Below are 19,311 nucleotides of genomic sequence, written 5' to 3' on the forward strand. Positions count from 1 at the left end.
TCCCAATATGTGCATATATATTCCCAAAAAGGAAAATGGTGAATAAGAGGAATATTTACTTAAACCAGAGAGTGATAGCTTATTAATTAAAGTGATCTGAAATCAGGATTAGGTGGCATTTAGCTGCAACATAAGAAGACCCATGCTTCTATTTTCTGAAATATGACTTCTAAATACACACCACACACACACACACCCCACGGAAAGAATGGTGCACAGGACAGAAATGACTGGTTAGAATAGAGTGTGAGGGATCATTAATTCAAATGATCCCAAATCAGATTTGGATAGTATGTAATTGAAGCAGGAAAAAAAAACCCTCTCATTTTTCAGTAAGGGTTATATTTGAGTAATGCTGCTCAAGAGAAGAGAAGGTTTCTTGTGTTTTCCTAGAATTTCAAGTGTACTGTGTATTGACTTGTTGCTTTGGGGCTTTACAATCCAATTGGGAATGCTATATGGAATTAACATCTTATAAAGACTTAAGCTAAATGTGGTGAATTCATGAGGTAAATATAAAACAGAAAGATTTTCTTGTACCAGGGAATATGATTAAGATTTTTCAAATTCATATGTGTGGAATGTATACTAAAGGATTATTTTTGGAATGGAATGATAAAAGTTATGCCTTAGATTTTACTTGGACAAACTTAAGATATTTAGAATACTTTTAGTACAGAGAAAATTATTAACATATCATTATAGTGTAACAGAGTTAAAAGTCTTTAATTATTGTATTTAGAAAAAAATTCAAAATTATGTTCTTTATTTCAAACTATTAAAAAAGAGTGTATATTTTGAAGAGTATTCAATATAAAATACTCCGTAGTAAAATGTGGCATTGGAATTGTGAGTTTTCAGATGTAATGCTGTATTTTAAAAGGTCCTACTAAATGGGTGTGTTAGTGTTTGTGTATGACTGTGTGCATGAGCGTCAGAGGGTATGTGTGCACTTATGTGTACATGTGTGTTTTTGCACATTTTTGTGAAGAAAGTAAAATATATCTTTGAATTGCAGGATGATTTCTGAGTACTTGGCCTTCTTTTATGTAACGCATGACCTTAAAGTTGACACCATCAACCGGGCTAAGGTGATTAATAGAAAATTGCATTAAGGTGATTTAAGTCTATCAGAATTTGATTATTGCTTATAGAATATTAGTAGCATTTGATTAAATACATATTAGTGTAGTTATTGTACACTGGATTTGGTTGGTTGACTCTTACGATGAACCTTCATTATTGTCTGACTCAGAGACTTTAGGTTTCTCTCGTATACTTTTCTTTTTGTCATCTTTTCCCTTTAACATCTTCAAAATCCCCCAGGACCACGTATTACTCTTCTCTTGAACCTGTAGTGTGGAGCTTTGGAGCATGCAGGCATTGATCAGAATGTAATAATCAGTGGCAAGTGAAGACATTGTGTGGACATTCAGATTCCTTATAATTATACCACATTAATAATTCAGGCAGTAAACAACTCATTTTATTGGACAAAATAGTGTTATTAAGTTTATAGATCATGGTGATTGAATACTGCTCCTACGAACTTGATCTTTTTTTTCTATTAAGTGAGAATTCTCCCACTTTTTAAAATGTGAAGCAAGTCCCTAAGGATTAGGTTTTAAACAACTGGGTGCAGTGGCTCACACCTGTGATCCTGGCACTTTGGGAAGCCAAGGTGGGAGGACTGCTTAAGCCCAGGAGTTTGAAACAAGCTTGGGCAACATAGTGAGACCTCATCTCTACTAAAAATAAAAAACATTAGCTGGGTGCAGTGGTGCACACCTGTGGTCCCAGCTGCTCAGAGGCTGAGGTGGGAGGATTGCTTGAACCTGGGAGTTTGAGGCTACAGTGAGCTATGATCCTACCACTGCACTCTAGCCTGGGCAACAGAGTGAGACCTGGTCTCAAAAAAAAAAAAAAAAAAAAAAAAAAGCTTGAGCATCAATTTTGCTTTATTTATGATTAAAATGAAGTAATTAAGAAATCTTAGGCTGGGCATGGTGGCTCACGTCTATAATCCCAGCACTTTGGGAGGCTAGGGCAGGCAGATCACCCAAGATCAGAAGTTCGAGACCAGCCTGACCAACATGGAGAAAACCCATCTCTACTAAAAATACAAAATAAGCCAGGTGTGATGGCGCATGCCTGTAAACCCAACTACTTGGGAGGCTGAGGCAGGAGAATCGTTTGAACCTGGGAGGTGGAGGTTGCGGTGAGCCGAGATCGTGCCATTGCATTCTAGCCTGGGCAACCAGAGCAAAACTCAAGTCTCAAAAAAAAAAAAAAGAAAAAAGAAAAAAGAAAAAAACCTTAAACTTTTAAATATGCCATTTAAAATGGAAAAAGAAAATTTATTTTCTTACTGACCTAAAGTATTTTTATTTTTATAAATTGTTATAATTATTATAAATGAGCAGATATTTATTGTTAAGCTAAAAGATTAAGTATTCAATTCTGGTTCTGCCATAGGTAGCATAGGTCTCAATTTATTTGGGTTGCCTATATTATAATCATGTTATTACACAAGGGATAGCCATGCAACTGATAAACTCTTCAGGGACTGTTGTAAAAGTAAATTATTGATCAATAAAGACTTTATTAGAAAAGGCTTAAAAATATCCTCAACACCTGTAATTTATCTTTTTTTTTTTTTCATTTCACTTGTTTTGCTGTAGTTATTGAGGTTCTTCCAAACAATCAAACATTTTGTTTGAAGTGTGGTGCAATTACACTTCCCGGTTTACAACTGCTGTTAATTAAACATTCAAATCATTTGGGGTAATGTAAGAAAGAACACTATTTTCTGCTTTTTATTTTAACTGGAAATCAAAACTAAATTTCAATGTATATATAATAATTTGCAAAAAGCAGTTCACTGATTATTCTTACCCATCATCAGCATCTTCCTCTTCAATCCCATCATAAATGTCATCATCTGGTGGTGGAGGGAATATCCCTTCATTTGGATTGGAGGAAAACCTTCTGTTAATTTTATAATTTGGTTATGTAATGATCACTCAGGTTTTCATTATAAATCTTCCTTATTTAACTGCAGAGAACATTTCACTTTCATATAAGCCATTTAAATAAAAAAACACTATTTTCCTACTATCCCATAATTACTTACTTTGTTGATCATTTTATAAAGAATTCTTAGGGGTGAAATTGCAATAACAAAATGAGGGCTAAGAGGCACTGTGGACTTCAGTTGAAAGGAATGAGGGTACAAAAACATTGGAAAAAGTAAACTTAAATAGGGGATGGAGTTAAATATTTATTGTGGAAAAAGAAGTGAGGAGGTGATATAAATCTAGCTAACTAGTTAATGGTCAGGAGACATTTAGGAAAAGATACTGATCAGGACACAAGTGAAGAAAAGCAGTGGGATGAAAGGTGAATTTGTAAATATTGATGGTAGTTGAAACAGAAAGAAGTGAAAAGTGACTTTTTAAATACACATTTTTGAAAGTTAAACTGTTTCCAGTTTCATTTGTTTTTCTACGCTCCTCAGAAGACTTGCTATTTGACAGATATTTACTTAACAATTGTTTATTGAGTAGTTTCTATGTGCAAAAAATATGTAGAATGACCTTGAAATTTGACTTTTAGTATGAGAACTTTCGCACTGCAAGGTGTTAGATCAAATCCCTTATTTTGGTGCTGGGACATATAGGGGCCATTGAGTTATAGTCAAGGTGACTAGATAGGTTATCGTCTAAACAAAAACACTTCTGAAAGTGAAGGAGAATGTTGTTTTTAATTGTGCTCTGATGACTGGCATAAATCAAGACTGTCCTGAATACACTGGAGTGGAGTCACCATATGATCTGTAACAAACTTAAAAGAAAGAAGTGGCTTACTCAGAGTCACTTGGTGGCCAGCTCTAGAATCCAGTTTATTGACTCTCAAGTTAGTGTTCTTTCCATCATATTAAGATCTCTCTCATTATTTGTAAACTAAAGCATTTTTTTCATTAATATACACAAACATGATGGAGACTTATGAAGAAGTTACTCATAAAAGTGCATGGTTTCCCATGCTCACATATTAGTATAATTAATATTGTTAAAAGGACCATACTACCCAAATCAATTTACAAATTTAATGTAATCCCTATCAAAATACCAATGTCATTTTTCACAGAATAGGAAAATAAACCCTTAAATTTGTATGCAATAAAAAAGAGCATTAATAGCCAAAGCAATCCTGAGCAAAAAGAATGAAGCTGGAAGCATCACACTCCTTGACTTCAAATTATATTACAAGGCTGTTGTAACCGAAACAGCACACCGTTGGTATAAAAACAGAAACAAAAACCAATGAAACAGAATAGAGGACCCAGAAATAAAGCCACATATTTATAGCCAACTGATTTTAGAAAAAGGCACCAAGAACATACACTGGGGAAAAAAACACCCTCATCAGTAAGTGGTGCTGAGAAAACTGGATATCCATATGTAAAAGAATAAAACTAGGCCCCATGTCTCACCACATACAAAAATCAACTCAAGATGGATTAAGGATTTAAACATAAGACCTAAAAGTATAAAACAACTATAAGAAAACATAGAGAAAACATTCTAAGATATTGGTCTAGGTAGAGATTTCATGACTAACACCCCAAAAGCACAGGCAACAAAAACAAAAATAGACAAATGGGATTATATTTAACTAAAAGCTTCTGTATGGCAAAGCAAACAATCAACAGAGTGAAGAGACAACTTGTTGAATGGGAGAAAACATTTGCAAGCTATTCATCCCCAAAGGGATGAATATTCAGAATATACAAAAACTCAATCAACTCAACAGCAAAATTCCCAAACAATCCCATATAAAGGCAGGCAAAGGATCTAAAAAGACATTTCTCAAAAGAAGACATACAAATGGCCAACAGGTATATGATAAAATGCTCAACATCACTAATCATCAGGGAAATGCAAATCAAAACCACAATGAGATATTATCTTACCCCAATTAGAATGGCTGTTATCAAAAAGAAAAATAATAACAGATGCTGACGAGGATGTGGAAAAAAAGAAGCTCATACTGTCGGTGGGAATATATATTCATACAGTCATTACGGAAAACATGGAGATTTTTCAAAAAAAACTTAAAATAGAACTATCATGCAATCCAGCAATCTCACTACTGGATATTTTTCTGAAGGAAAGGGAATCAGTATATTAAATGGATATCTGCACCCCCAAGTTTATTGCAGCACTATTCGCAGTAGCAAAGACATAGAATCAACCTAATTATCATTGGATGAATGGATAAAGAAAGTTTGGTGTATACACCATGAAATACTCTTTGGTCATAAAAAGGAATGAAATCATGTCATTTGCAGCAACATGGATGAAGCTGGAGGTCATATTAAGTGGAATAAGTCAGATAGACAAATACTGCATGTACTCACACATATGTGGGAGCTAAAAAAGTTTATTTCATGGAAGTAGAGAGTAGAGTGATTGTTACCAGAGGCTGAAAGGGATGTAAAAATGTGTTTGAGGGACATGAAGAGAGATTGGTGAATGGGTACAAGCATACGGTTAGATAGAAGGAATAAGTTCTAATGCTTAATAGTAGAGTAGGGTGACTATAATTAACAACAATACATTATACATTTCAAAATAGCCAGAAATGAGAACTCGAAATGTTCTCAACACATAAAAATGATAAATGCTCATGATGATGGATAGCCTAAATACACTGACTTGAACAATACACATTCTATGCATGTAACAAAATAACACATGTTCTCCATAAATACATGCCAATATATGTATCAATTGTAAAACGTCATTTTAAGAAGTGTGTGGCTTACCTCCACTTCCACTCTGACTGTGGCTAGAAAAAAAACCCAGAAATATGAAGTTAATCTATGAATTACTTAGCTAGGAAGAAGACAGGTACATATTCTGATCAGTTATTCAAAAGAGAAATAACATTCCAGTTGAAAGTTCTTAGAATGTTGTATATGAAGAGGAAAAAACGTTTCTTATCATCATAGATGGGTAATTACAAGGCAACAAAACAAAACAAACAAAAACAACAAGAATTAAGTTAATTATAATGCTACATATGATATACAAAATGATGATATTGTTTGCTTTTGATATTTTTCTATGAGGTTGTTTTCAGATGATACATTATTACATCATTCACTAGATGGACCATTAAAACAAGCCCCAAGGGTATTATTATTCCATGAGTCACATAGCACAATTATCATTGTGTTAAATTAAATTATCTTTCAATATATTTTGACCATAGCATTTTACTCTTAGTCTAATAGCAGTCATTTTTCTTTAAAGGGAGAACTTCAAAAACTTGAATTCTCATTCAGGGGGCTTTTATTTGGTATGACTGCTGACTCTCTAAATCCAGATTGCCTATGTTTCTTATTTAGTTTCATATCATTATATATTTTCTCTATTTTAGCATTTATGTTATAATTGTCTCTTTTCCTGCCTATATCTCCCACTAAAATGTGATTTCTGTGAGATCAAAGGAAATGTAGACTGTGAGAATGGAAAAAATCCCAGAAGTCATCTCTTCAATTCCTTCATTATACAGAAAAGAAACCAGGCTCTGAGAAATTAAGTGACTTGACTACGCCCACTTTTACACCTAGCTGCACTCACTATACCCCCAGTTTTCCACGTTGGTTAATCTGCCAGCAACAGATAACAGTTTAATGTTAGTGTCTTAGAGGACAATTATATAGTACTCATATCTGATTTCCTAACGTTAAAAGTAAGTGAAAGAAATTGATCTGATGCAGATCTCCTGTTAAATTTGAAATAAAAACATAAAGTTGCTGTCAGGAACTCTGTAGGAAAACATGCTATAAATGTCTTCCTATATAAATAAGGAGCTGCTTTTTGAAGAAGTTGCAGTACACTCTCGCTTGCTTATGTACCATTTTGACATTTCTTTTTCCTGACTCTTCCCTCTGAGCTTGATGCATGAAGCAGGCAGTTGGAATTATGCGAAGAGCTGCATTCTGCTTGGCTGCCACTCTTGGCAGATACTTTTCATCTTGGATTTTTATACCAATTTCCAAAGAACAGGGTTGTTGGAATAAGGAGCAAAGCTCCTGTTTTATTTCATGTCTAGAGCAATTATTCAATTTCCTAAAATGGTCGTTTAGAATGTATAATATTTGATGAAGTGAAGAAGAGGTAGAAGGAGCAGGGCATGATAGGAGAGGAGAGGGAGAGAGATGTATATATGAAAGGAAGAAGGTTTGCTATGAAATGGTAGAGGGGTATTTGCATTTGCAATTCCCTTTTCTTCAATGTTTCATATTCGCTGTAGATACTGCTTTAGTGGAGAAGAAAAAGAGAAGGACAGCTGTCAGGGGCTGTGCTTTGAAGCCTCAAGTCTGCTCCCTGAGTTTGAAGCACTCACAGCCATTGCTCTTCACTCTAGGGAATCAGGAAAGAGCCAGTAGAGTGCCTGAGTCAGGAGTCATGAGCAGGAGGGAGAAGATGATGCCTTCTCTTCCTCTTCTTGCCAGGGCAAGCTGCCGGCTACACTCAGCATCTTCCCTTTTTCTAAGAACAAAGCATGTTCTGTTATGAGATCTCTGCCAGCAGCAGCTGCAGTTTCAAAAATAAAACATGTATAGAAATGGCTTCTTCTTTAATTTTCTTATTAAGGGTGCATAAGAAGGGCTAGATGCTAGTAAATATTGTGGAGCTATACTCATTTAAGATACTGAGCATTAAAACCATACAACTCTTCTAACTTCCTGCTTTTACTAAATATAAGATTCTTTTTTTGTTACATGTTTACTAAAGTAGAGCAGGTTTTTAGAGTTATAGTATGTATGGATTCAATAAAATGGGAAAAGGTGATAATGCTAGTTTTGGGAAATAGTCACCCAATATGGTTAAACAAAGTTTCATTTTAAGAATATCATTTTTTTCCTGGTTTTATTATTTTTTCTTGAGTATGCACATCAGTGTAAATATGCGTTCATTAATGTAACTGGAATTCTTTCACCAAAAATTAAGGAAATGTGCTTTTTGAAAAACAAACAAAAGGCACATGCCAAGTATATACATTGGTAATATAGTTGACATACTTATGAAAATTCTGAAAGTTATAGAATATGACAATTTGGAACTTCATCTGACCCGAAAACTGGCATTTACAGATTCACACTAGGTTGATGTTTGACTAAAGTCAATTAATGATCTCCAAACTCTAGTGCATGCATTGTATATTTTGGTATATGTTGCATAATTTATGTTTAGAACATGGTAAGAAGCCATAGCAGACTATAATTCATTTTAGAAAGACAAAACTGCTAGAACGTGGCATAACAAGTTTAATTGATACTCTGATATAAAAGATCATAAGAGGAATATTTAATTCTTATGTGCTTTTTCAGTGTATTACTAATTTGGTGTTTTAGAAATGGCTGACAATGAAGATTGCTTCCTTTGGAATTTGAGTTTTGAAGAATGCAGATACAGTTTTACCCAGGTGAAGAGCTAGCACAGGTTATGTATTTTAGGATCATAATGGGGGTTTCCTAGTTTTACAAGGGAGTCATCAAAAAAATAAAAATTCTGAACTGGACTAGAGATTTTCCTTCTTTTTTCCTTTCAACTTGAGGGGATTATGGCTTTAACTGAAAATGGAGGTATTGGAGGAAAGAAGGAATGAAAGGAGAAAGGGAACGGAAAAGTACAAAAGAGACAAAAGAATGACAAAAATAAGAGCTGGAACAAAAAGAGGAAGAGGAGAGATGGAGAGAGAAAGGAAGCAGAAGACTGAGAAAGGAAAGAAGAGAAGGAGAGGTACAAGGGAGGCATGGCCAATTTCTTCTCATTGGTCCTCCAGAAAAGATGTTCTATTCTGTTCCTCTATACCAGGAAGGTGTTCCCATAATTCTTGAAGTGAAGATCATTTTAATCTAGTGAAATGGGCCATGGAAAGTTGGACCCTTAATTGATACCTAGGGATCATTAAAAAAAACAGAGTTTTTACTTTTAAAGAGCAAACTGAGGTTACCATAAAAATCATTTTTTGTCATATTTTCAAAAAATAACAAATATATTTAGAATCAGAGATCTATGAGAAAAAATGGGCTAAATTTTATATTTTATGCTTCATATTTTACCAAATCATATTTCTATTAGGCATATCCCTAAAATCAAGTCATAATGAACATTATAAAAGTGTTGTAGAATGACAACACATTTTACAAGATCTGGCAAATGGCCCACTATATTTCAAGTAGCATTTGATGCATATAATCAAAAGAAAGACTATAGAGTTTCAAATGACCTTTCACTCATGTTGGGGTTATTGTAAGTGGTCATTTAGTTTAGTGATAAAGAGCAGTAGGAGTTATGGAGGGTAAAATTCTAGGATCTTAATATACAAAATTTCTGACAAGGAGACAGTTTGATCTGTTCTACAATATGCACTTGCACGTACCTGCTAATATTATCCTGCTCTGCAACATCATCATATACTTCTTGGTCATCTTCAATAGGTCTTGACGGGGCACCAAGAGAGTCTTTTTTCAGTTTCAAAGAATCATAGTCAATCTCTACAGCAGTTGTTTTAATATAGCCATCTACCAAAAAGGGAAAGGTTTATGTTCAGGCAACTGTAGTTTAAATATTTTAAAGTTGTGAATAAAATATCAATTGCACATTTGCTCTTTAAACTTTCCCCTGATTTATTTTCTTGTAGTTCTGATTTGTAGACCTCCCAGGTAGACCCACATTTTACTGTACTCTGTCAAAGTCTAATCCTGTTGTAGTTTAATGTAAGCCTACCTTCTATTTTAAATATTCTAAAGTGATTCACATGAAGCATTTTTTCCTTTTAACATCAATGAAAAACCTAATGCTGTTTGTTCCTCCTGGAATAATATAAAACTTCACATTGTTTCCCACAATGAAGATAACAGATGAGGTGAAGACGGAACTATACCTGCCATTTAACATTTTCCTCCCTTTGTCCACTCTGTAAAGTACTCCTAACTTGGTGCCTATGAGGAGTTCTGGAGGAACATGCACATTGAATATTGCCTCACAAAGAAAACACTTTGAAGCCATAGAAAAATTTGCACTCACAGGAACCCCTGGCTGTTCTGCCCAGCCATTTTCCTTCTGGGTTGTCTGTGATACGGATGATTTCAATTTGCTCTCCTTGCTTGAAGCTCAGTTCATTCTTTCCTCCTTTGACATCACAACAAGCTTTTGCAAGATGGATGACTTGAATAGGGCCTGTTAGCTGCAAAGAGAAAACAATAATCAGAAAAGATTTCCTTATAATTTAGAAAATCTTTAAGGAATGCAATTTTGAAAGATACTAAATCTACAACTTGTGAACCTACCTATAACCAACATTTACAGAGTTTAACTAGAAATTGAGGGCTGGGCGCAGTGGCTCAAGCCTGTAATCCCAGCACTTTGGGAGGCCGAGACGGGCGGATCACAAGGTCAGGAGATTGAGACCATCCTGGCTAACGCGGTGAAACCCCGTCTCTACTAAAAAATACAAAAAACTAGCCGGGCGAGGTGGCGGGCGCCTGTAGTCCCAGCTACTCGGGAGGCTGAGGCAGGAGAATGGCATAAACCCGGGAGGCAGAGCTTGCAGTGAGCTGAGATCTGGCCACTGCACTCCAGTCTGGGTGACAGAGCGAGACTCTGTCTCAAAAAAAAAAAAAAAAGAAAAGAAATTGAGGGTGAATATTTTTCTTACAGGAGGGGTTATGAAAAAATTACAGGGGCCAAGCAGGACCAGTTAAGGACAGGTGAATATGTGCATGGGGTCAGGAGAGTGAGGCAGGGATCTGTTGGCCTAGGAATTCTGCAAGAGGCCTGTAAAGGCAGCCCCCAATAACTGAATAGCACTATGTACAACAATCCATGCTGTGTGCTACGTGTCTTTATGGAATATGCCAGGACTCCATTTGGAAGATGGAGTTTTTTCCCCTTTCATTGTTTGTAAAATTGAAGCAGACATTACCTGCTGTAAACAAGACAAAATTTCAGAAATGAGCTTGCAAATCAAAAAATAGCAAGCAAATGTTACATGTGGTCTTTAAAATTAATATTCTGAATAGTATGGTGGCTTATTGATAGAAGGGTAATGATCTTGGTTAGACCATGAATCCCATATTCTTAATTTTCTAATCCTAAAGTGGTGTCTTTTCAACAGAATTTCTTGAATATTTTGATATGCAAATATGCAAATATGCATTACGACTTTTGAAGAAGCTCTACCTTTAATTTATTGAATTTATGATGACATTAATAATAAACATATATCATTATCATGCACTACTAAGAAATAAAGAAAAGAATGTAAGTTAAATTATGATATGCCATGATGCTGATGAGGCTCAGTTCTCATATTTATTTAATTTTATTTTTTTACCTATTATGTATTATCATCTTGTGAAAGGAATATAGCTGGTGAAGTCCTAGTCTTGACAGACTTTTAAGTTCATATTTAATGGTATGATTTCCATACCCTATCTTTTCTCACTAAAAATATTATTTGAATGAATGAGTGAAATAATGTAAAGCTGATTTCTCCAAAAGAAACATATGGAAAAACTTCACATAATTCCTTTAAATCTACAAACAAGCTCTCCATGGAAAGTATGCTATATAGATTTTTCATAAATTAATTGAAATTATTTTTTCCCTTGAAAATATAAACATTGGTAGTCATGCATTCTGTGTAAGTAAAATGTTCTAATATTAATACTGTAATCATAATTTTACTTATATATAGCGAGCTTTTTCAAAATCAAATGAGAATCTTATGATACAGTGCCTGCTATGCATTATTTTAGTTCCGTAACACACTTTCTGGAGTAGTATCATTTATTCTCCCTTAAAAGATTAAGCATCAGTGGCTCAGAAAAGTTAAGTGATAAGCCCAAGATTGCATAACTTGTATGTACCACTGGAATTTGAATCAGTTCGTCTAACTGACTTGATGCTATATGTTTTCCTTGCACCATGCTTTGAACCTTTGCTTTAATACAATAAATATTCTGGGAAGTTATATATAAATCATTTTTTAAAAATTTGAGCCACATATTAAATGCTCCAGAGAAATAAATATTTAAAGAAACCATACTGTGAATTCTTTTTGAAAGAATAATTTTGTAATTCAGATAATCACCCTAAATATGTCTGACATGCCAGACCCATGCCAGATGAGCCATGTCATCAAAGATAGTGTAGCCAGGAGAAAATAGCCCATGAGTGTAGCGTTTACTGGTGGTAGTAATGGTAGAAGACACACAATTACCAGAGATCAGAGAATACAGGGGTCAGAATCCACATAGACAAAGAGGGATGAGAAACAGCAGGTATCAGAAGTCAGCATGTACACAGACTTAAAATGAAGGCAATAATGTAACTCATGTTTAGATACTAGCAATTAGAGTATCTCATGGAAATCTTATTCTGAGACAGGTCTGGTTCACCCTGGAGACACCTGTGTCCAATACCCCACTATAATACATACCATAGGGATATTTATGTGTGTGATGCTAATTCATAGTATAAGTAGGCTAATATGAAATGCATTATGGGGAGAGCCAAGATAGGTTTGAAAAAGTAAATATTCATTCACTCAATCCACATAAATTTCCTGGGTGCCCACTAATTATGAACCACCATATTTTTTAAAATTTTATTATATTAGTTAAGGGATAAGATGGTGTATTGGACAAAAAAGTACTGTTATGAAGATAATTACTCTTTAGAAAACAATGAGTAATTCTTCAACTATGTAAGGTTTCAAGAATGGTACCCCTTTTGTGTGAAAGATATAAAAAGATGTTATTCTTTCACCCATTCGCAAGCAAGCCCTTACTTTAAATTTCTTCTTTATTTCTTGTTCTTTCTTTTCTTTCTCTTTCTGTTCCTTTTTCTCCAGCTCTAACCTCTTCTTTTCCTCCTTTTCTCTTTTCTTCTCTCTTTCTTTGGATGCTTCTCTGTGAATAAAAATTGTTAGGTTGTTTTCGCATCAGCAGGTGTTGATGTGTCAGAACTCCCTACCTAGAAGTTTCTACTCATAGCAGAAAAGGTGGTATCTGAAGTACAGATGAAGGTAAAAAGGCAAAGGTTCTCAAAATCCAGAATGTGTGAGATTATTTTTAAAACCAGTAGGAGGCACACAGCTGAGGATATCTTCTAAAGGCTCTGCTTTCCCTGACAACTTGTGCCAACAAGTGGAAGCCACCATTTATAAAGGCCCCATTCTTGCTGTATGTTCGCATAAATAGAATTTGTCTCTTTTTCTCTCTTTCATATGCACATGTGCCTGTGCATTCACAGGTACACATGCAAACCTTGGCTCCGAAACTTGAGTCAGAGTTAGTTGAATAAACACCAGGTAGAGAAAATCAAGGTATCTGAGATCAACATATGGTAAAGTAAGATAATATATTCATTTCTACTTTCACCCACTTTCCAAGAAATTTCTTTTCCAAGAAACTTCTTTTTTTAACATCTTTTCACTTTAGCAGTTGACACTTTGGCATCTGGGCGCCATGATAAATTATTTTTCATAGCACCCCTGTGGGTGGAGCTCTGTTCAGGTGAAGAAGGTGTAATGTAAATGAACTCATCTGCGCAAGGATACACTAAGAGTAAGAAATCAGATTTCTGTCTTTGATTTCCTGACTGTGGTTTATCTCATAGGCATGTCTCTGGCCTCTCATACAAGAGCTTTTTAACAGAGTTCTTCGTAGAACTCTTAGAGAACTAAATAATTTTTGGTCCTTTAAATTGAAATAAAAGTTATATGACAGTCATTTGAAAAAATCAAGCTTCCCTCCTAGTGTTGCTATGTATCCACTATCCCTCATACAAAACATTGTATTCATCTTTGAAGAAAACTGCCATGGTAAAAAGTGCAATTCATACATGTCTTCATATGTTTCTCCTTCACTGTCTTGTTCCTGTAAAGAAAAATATTGATAATGATTAATTTTTGTTATTTAAAAAGTTAACACACACATATTACATTGCTTAGACTTAAAATAAAGGCAAGAATGTTAATTTTTTATAATCTGAACCACGTATTAAATGGTCCAGAGGAATAAATACTTAAAAGAACCATACTATGAATTATTTTTGAAAGAATAATTCAAATACTCAGTAAAACAACTTGCACTGTATTTAAGTTTGGCTTGTTTAAAATATTTTTTTTCTCCTTAGAAATAGACTGGGAAAGCAAAAACAAAAAGATTTCCTTTTCTATCTTGCTATATAAATCTGACGTGTAGTCAGACTTAAGTTTATGTTCAGCACTACAGCATTATAATGAGTCAGTGTGATGATTGGTATGTAACGTCTTAAGCATTTTAGATGAAATAAGATTAGAAATGGAAAACTATCATTACTCATAAGAATTTTCATCTGTTTGGTTTGTACCAATATGGAGTGAATCATAATACTTGTGAAATATTCTAATTATATCAGTATAATATGAGAAGAGAAAAATCTGACCTCATCTAGGTTTCCAGCACCTAAAATATTAAAAAAAAAATTTAATACATTTGTAATAAGGAAGCACTTTAATGTAAGATTATTGGATATAATATAATGATATTCAAAATAGTTCATAATCTAACAGAACTTAACGCTTTATCAAAGATACAGAAATAGAAAATAAAATATGTACTTTAGATCTTTACTATGGCTTTTATTTGATGATGGTGACTTAATTATAAAATCATTTCATTGGCTTTCATCAAATAATGCAAAGGCCAAGAAATAATTAATACACTATTACCTTTATGAAAAGGGATGTCCATTTGGTTTGATGCACTTGTATGGAACAAGGTATAAAAAAAGTCACTGTTTCACACCTTTTTACTTATTAGTTCCCAAGGATTTGTTTTTATGTATCAAACAAATCAAGTTAATTGGATTTAAAAAAATTAATACTCAAGAGTTCAGTGTAATATCAAAACTAATTACTGAATATTGAAACATAATCCAATATTAAGAGGAATAATATAATAATATTAATAATAAAAGCAGTGTGGTGTTTGTATAAGAACAGGCAAATAGAACAATGTAATAGAGCAGAAAATTCAGTGACATACACAAATGTACATAAACAGGCCCATAATATACACATACACACACATAGAGCTGATATAATATAAAGGTAGCACTCTAAATTAATGAGAAAATGATGGATTGTTTAGAGGACAGTAAAGAGAAAACTAGCTCCATGCATGAGGCAATCCTGGATTTCTACTAACTCCTCAAAGGGGACTGCAAAGAGATCAAAGACCTAAATATATTCATGTGATAAAGTCTACAGGAAAAAAATGAGAATATTCTTATTTTCCTGGAAAAAGGACTTCTTAAATAGCATAAATGACAAGGCAAAATTAATACATTTGATTATATCAAAATTTATTTACATTCAATGAAGGACAGCATGGGCTAAGTTAATAGATAACTGACCGAATGGGAGAAGATATTTGCAGTGTTGGAAATTGACATGACATTAATGTCTGAAATATAAAGGAACTCCTACAAGTCAACTAGAAAAATATACCACTTCCAAGAAAAAAATGGTCAAAAGGTAGAAACTGGCAACTTACAGAAGAAGAAACCACAAAGGCTTATAAGCAAATAAAGTGCTCAAACTCAAGAGTAAGCAGAGATATAGAAATTCAAAGGAGATATAATTTGATACACATAAGAGAAAAATGGAAAACTGAATAACAGGACCGATTGATGAGAGTGTAGAGAGATGCATCTCTTCTGGAGAGCATGCCAGTCATACTCGGTCAACCTCTTCTGGAGAGCATGCCAGTCATACTCGGTCAATCTAAGTATTCCATAGCTCTGAGCAACCATTCCACTGCGGGATATATATCTTAAAGGTAAGTCTCTGAGACGTCCACATGGGGATGTATACAAGAAGGTGCATTGCATTGCTGTTTGTGGTACCAGTGAGTTTGAGGCAAGTGAAATATGGATGCCTACCATGGAGTACTGTGCAGTCGTTAACAGCAACAGACTAAACACACACATAGTGATATGAATGGGCCCCAAAACCACATTATGCCGATTGTACAAAAATACTAGAGAAACCTATAATATACTCTTTCTGTGAACTAAATACATGCATACACGTCACAATATGTGAAGAATTTGTGCAAACACGCGTACACATTAAATATGTTCGAATACTTGTCTGTAGTAAGGAAGGAGGAGAAAGGAAGTGAGTTATGAGGATAAGAGGGAATAAACAAATGAAACAAGAGAGGGGCCCTGCACAGACCAATGATGATAATGACTCATTAATGAGCCTATAAGAATGAATAGCTCAAACTTCTGTACCTGAGTTTACAAGTAAATAAATAAAATATGTTTTTGTCCTTTACCATCAGAGTGCATGACACCATCTTGATTGTCTTCATTGACAGGGTTTCTGAAAACAAGAAAGAAGAAACAGTGAACATGGAACAAGCAGATGCTCACCTTACAATGAAAAAGAGAAAATGATTATTTTGTGAATTATTCTTTTATCTTGAATATTTGCCCTGATTTAAAGCTTCACACATCACTAGCATAGGCTTTAGCCTTATATTTATGCTGCTTCTGTGGCAGAAAATGGAGAATTGGGAAACTTGAGTATAGCACCATCCATTCATAGTAGATTCATACAATTCATTCATTGCTTCTGGAGGGTAATATGTTTTCCATTAAATTGGCAGTAAATCAACACTTCAATTCTGGAATTATGAGGGCATTTAATTGGTTCTACGGTACATATACAAAAGAGAATTAGTTCTAGGGCTGGGCACCATGGATCATGCCTGTAATCTCAGCACTATGGGAAGCTGAGGCAGATGGATCACTTGAAGTCAGGAGTTCCAGACCAGCCTGGGCAACAGGGCAAAATGCCGTCTCTCCTAAAAATATTAGGTTGGTGCAAAAGTAATTATGGTTTTTTCCATAAAATGAATGGTAAAGGCCACAATTACTTTTGCACCGACCTAATACAAAAAATTAGCCTGGCATGGTACTGCACACCTATAATCCCAGCTACTCAGGAGGTTGAGGTGGAAGAATTGCTTAAGCCTGGGAGGCAGAGGTTGCCATGAGCTAAGATGGCACCACTGCACTCCAGCCTATGCAACAGAGTAAGACTCTGTCTCAAAATAAATAAATAAATAAATAAATAAATAATACAGTTCCAATCCCTGACTCCTTCCTTTTCTCCAGATGGTTTCGTCTTGGCTTCACTTTTATCACCCTGAACTCCAAGGTGCTTCATTCCAACTGCTTCACTCTAATTGCCCTTAATAGCATTACTGATACCTGGGCCCCACAAATCCCTATTTATGTATATGACCATTTGTATTTTCTATTCCTATTCTCAGGTTAATTAACATAACTGAAGAAAATTGCTGTCAATTTTACTGACTCTGGACATTACAAACAATTGGTATGAAATCTCAGCTGTATCCCCCTCTGCTTTTCTACAATCTCATCACTCTTTTTTGTGTAGTCAGCCTTCTCTTGCATCGTCCTTCTCCACACCTATTAAAAATGTTTACCACTTTCTTCAATCTGAGATTTCTCTCTGCTCCCCTATAATCAGATGACCTTGTTTCTTATTTCACTGATAAAATAGCAGTCATTAGGTGTGAGTTCTCTTAAGAAAATACATTTTCTTAACCCACAAACTCATCTTCAGTTATACCCGTCCTTACCTTCTCTATACTCTCTGAACCTGTGCTATTAATTTCATCTGAATTCTCAGTAATTTTTCTCCATCGATTACCCCCTTTCTTCCATGTGTTGCTTTATTACTTATATTCTGCTTACTTCACTCTTTGCCCTTAAATCTCTCATTCTTTGTTTTCTCCCTCAGCCCAAGTTACTGTTTCCATAAGAAACAAACACTTCACTTTACCTCTGTGAATTCTTCACATTACCACAAGATATTCCTCCTTTATCCAGCCAAGCTAAGAAAAAGTTGTCTTTATTCACTGACTCTACTTCCTCTCCTCCCACACATTTCTTTCCCAACTGCAATCTTTCCCCTATTGCCACTTCTTCCCTGAGACTATTCTTAAAAATACTCGCTACCAAATCCACTGGACCCTCTCTAATTGCATCTTACTCGATTGCTTTGTGGCCCTGGACAGTATTGGCCATTTTGCCCTCTTTGAGTTTCCTTTGTTTGTTTCCATGAGAAATAGCTCCTGGCTCACTTCTTGTCTCTCTGGCTACTACCCCACAATTTTCTCTGTGGTTTATTTTCTTTTGACTTATCTTTTAAATGATGATGTTCTGTTGTGTTCTGGTCTTGGTTCTCTTCTTCTTTTTTCCCTTTGCAGTTTTTCCTACGGTTTCATGTACCTCCACAGCTTTATATATGATCTTAATGTTGGCGAATTCCATGTTGAAATCTCCAGCCCAGGCTTCCCTTCTGAGTTTCCGATTCAAATGTATACATCTTGGGTGTCCTACAGCCAGTTCCATATTACCATCTCAGAAACTGAGGTTTCCCCCTTTTAGCCCAGCCTAAACCTGCTCTCCCTACTAGGTTTCTTTTCTTGGTGAAAGGCACCACAATTCACATATCCATCAAGCAGCAACTCATCCTTTGTTTTTCACTCATCTTCAGTCCCATGCCAAATCAATCATCAAATTACATCAGTTCCTTATACTAATTCACTTCCCTCTTCCATTTCTCCTCTCTCCCGCTAGACACAAAAATAGGATTATATTATCTCTGGAGTGGGCTTTTGCAGCAGCCATCTGGTCAGTGTTCTAGTAATCAGAATTACTCCTTCTCTTCCCTATCCTGATAGTCCCTTCTCCAACTTTTGCCATCTTTCTAACACAAAAATATGATTATATCACTCTCATGTCCAATAGTCAAACTCCTTAAAGAGTTAGGAAAGAATATTACTTAAACATTACTTGAGATGCTGGTTGCAAAATGTGTGTTTCACCACATTTGAAGAATGTGGGCTGGAAGTGCCTTTTTATCACTAAAACCATAAAATGGGCTCAGTGGGTACATTTGTAACTCAGGAAGAACTGTCATGGATATCTATCTCAGTCTTTACTTGAGATGGTAAATATAGGTAGGCACTAACTGTTAATCTAATAAATTCACTTTAAAAAATAGAAAATTAAAAATTTAACTTATATATGCTTAGCTTTCTATTTGCGTAAGTGTAAAGGCCCTGTTAATTAACTCATTAAATTTGTCATGACAAGACACTGCTTTCTTTTTTTTTTTTTTTTTTTTTTTTTT

General features: G+C 34.9%; 1 protein-coding gene across 3 annotated transcripts in view; it reads right to left on the reverse strand.

The window, feature by feature from the left end:
• FYB1 (FYN binding protein 1) overlaps positions 1 to 19,311 on the reverse strand; it is a 165,889-nt gene that overhangs the window by 20,833 nt on the left and 125,745 nt on the right. For all 3 annotated transcript variants that reach the window (XM_025389107.1, XM_025389108.1, XM_025389106.1), the window contains 9 exons: positions 16,418 to 16,464; positions 14,517 to 14,536; positions 13,932 to 13,966; positions 12,877 to 12,997; positions 10,110 to 10,269; positions 9,463 to 9,604; positions 5,831 to 5,853; positions 2,896 to 2,962; positions 1,228 to 1,365 (listed from right to left, as the gene is read on the reverse strand). In XM_025389107.1, coding sequence (XP_025244892.1) covers positions 1,228 to 1,365; positions 2,896 to 2,962; positions 5,831 to 5,853; positions 9,463 to 9,604; positions 10,110 to 10,269; positions 12,877 to 12,997; positions 13,932 to 13,966; positions 14,517 to 14,536; positions 16,418 to 16,464 — 753 coding nt within the window. The remainder of the gene's footprint in view (positions 1 to 1,227; positions 1,366 to 2,895; positions 2,963 to 5,830; positions 5,854 to 9,462; positions 9,605 to 10,109; positions 10,270 to 12,876; positions 12,998 to 13,931; positions 13,967 to 14,516; positions 14,537 to 16,417; positions 16,465 to 19,311) is intronic.

This window comes from Theropithecus gelada, chromosome 6 (assembly GCF_003255815.1).
Source record: "Theropithecus gelada isolate Dixy chromosome 6, Tgel_1.0, whole genome shotgun sequence".
In the NCBI taxonomy this organism is placed as follows: Eukaryota; Metazoa; Chordata; class Mammalia; order Primates; family Cercopithecidae; genus Theropithecus; species Theropithecus gelada.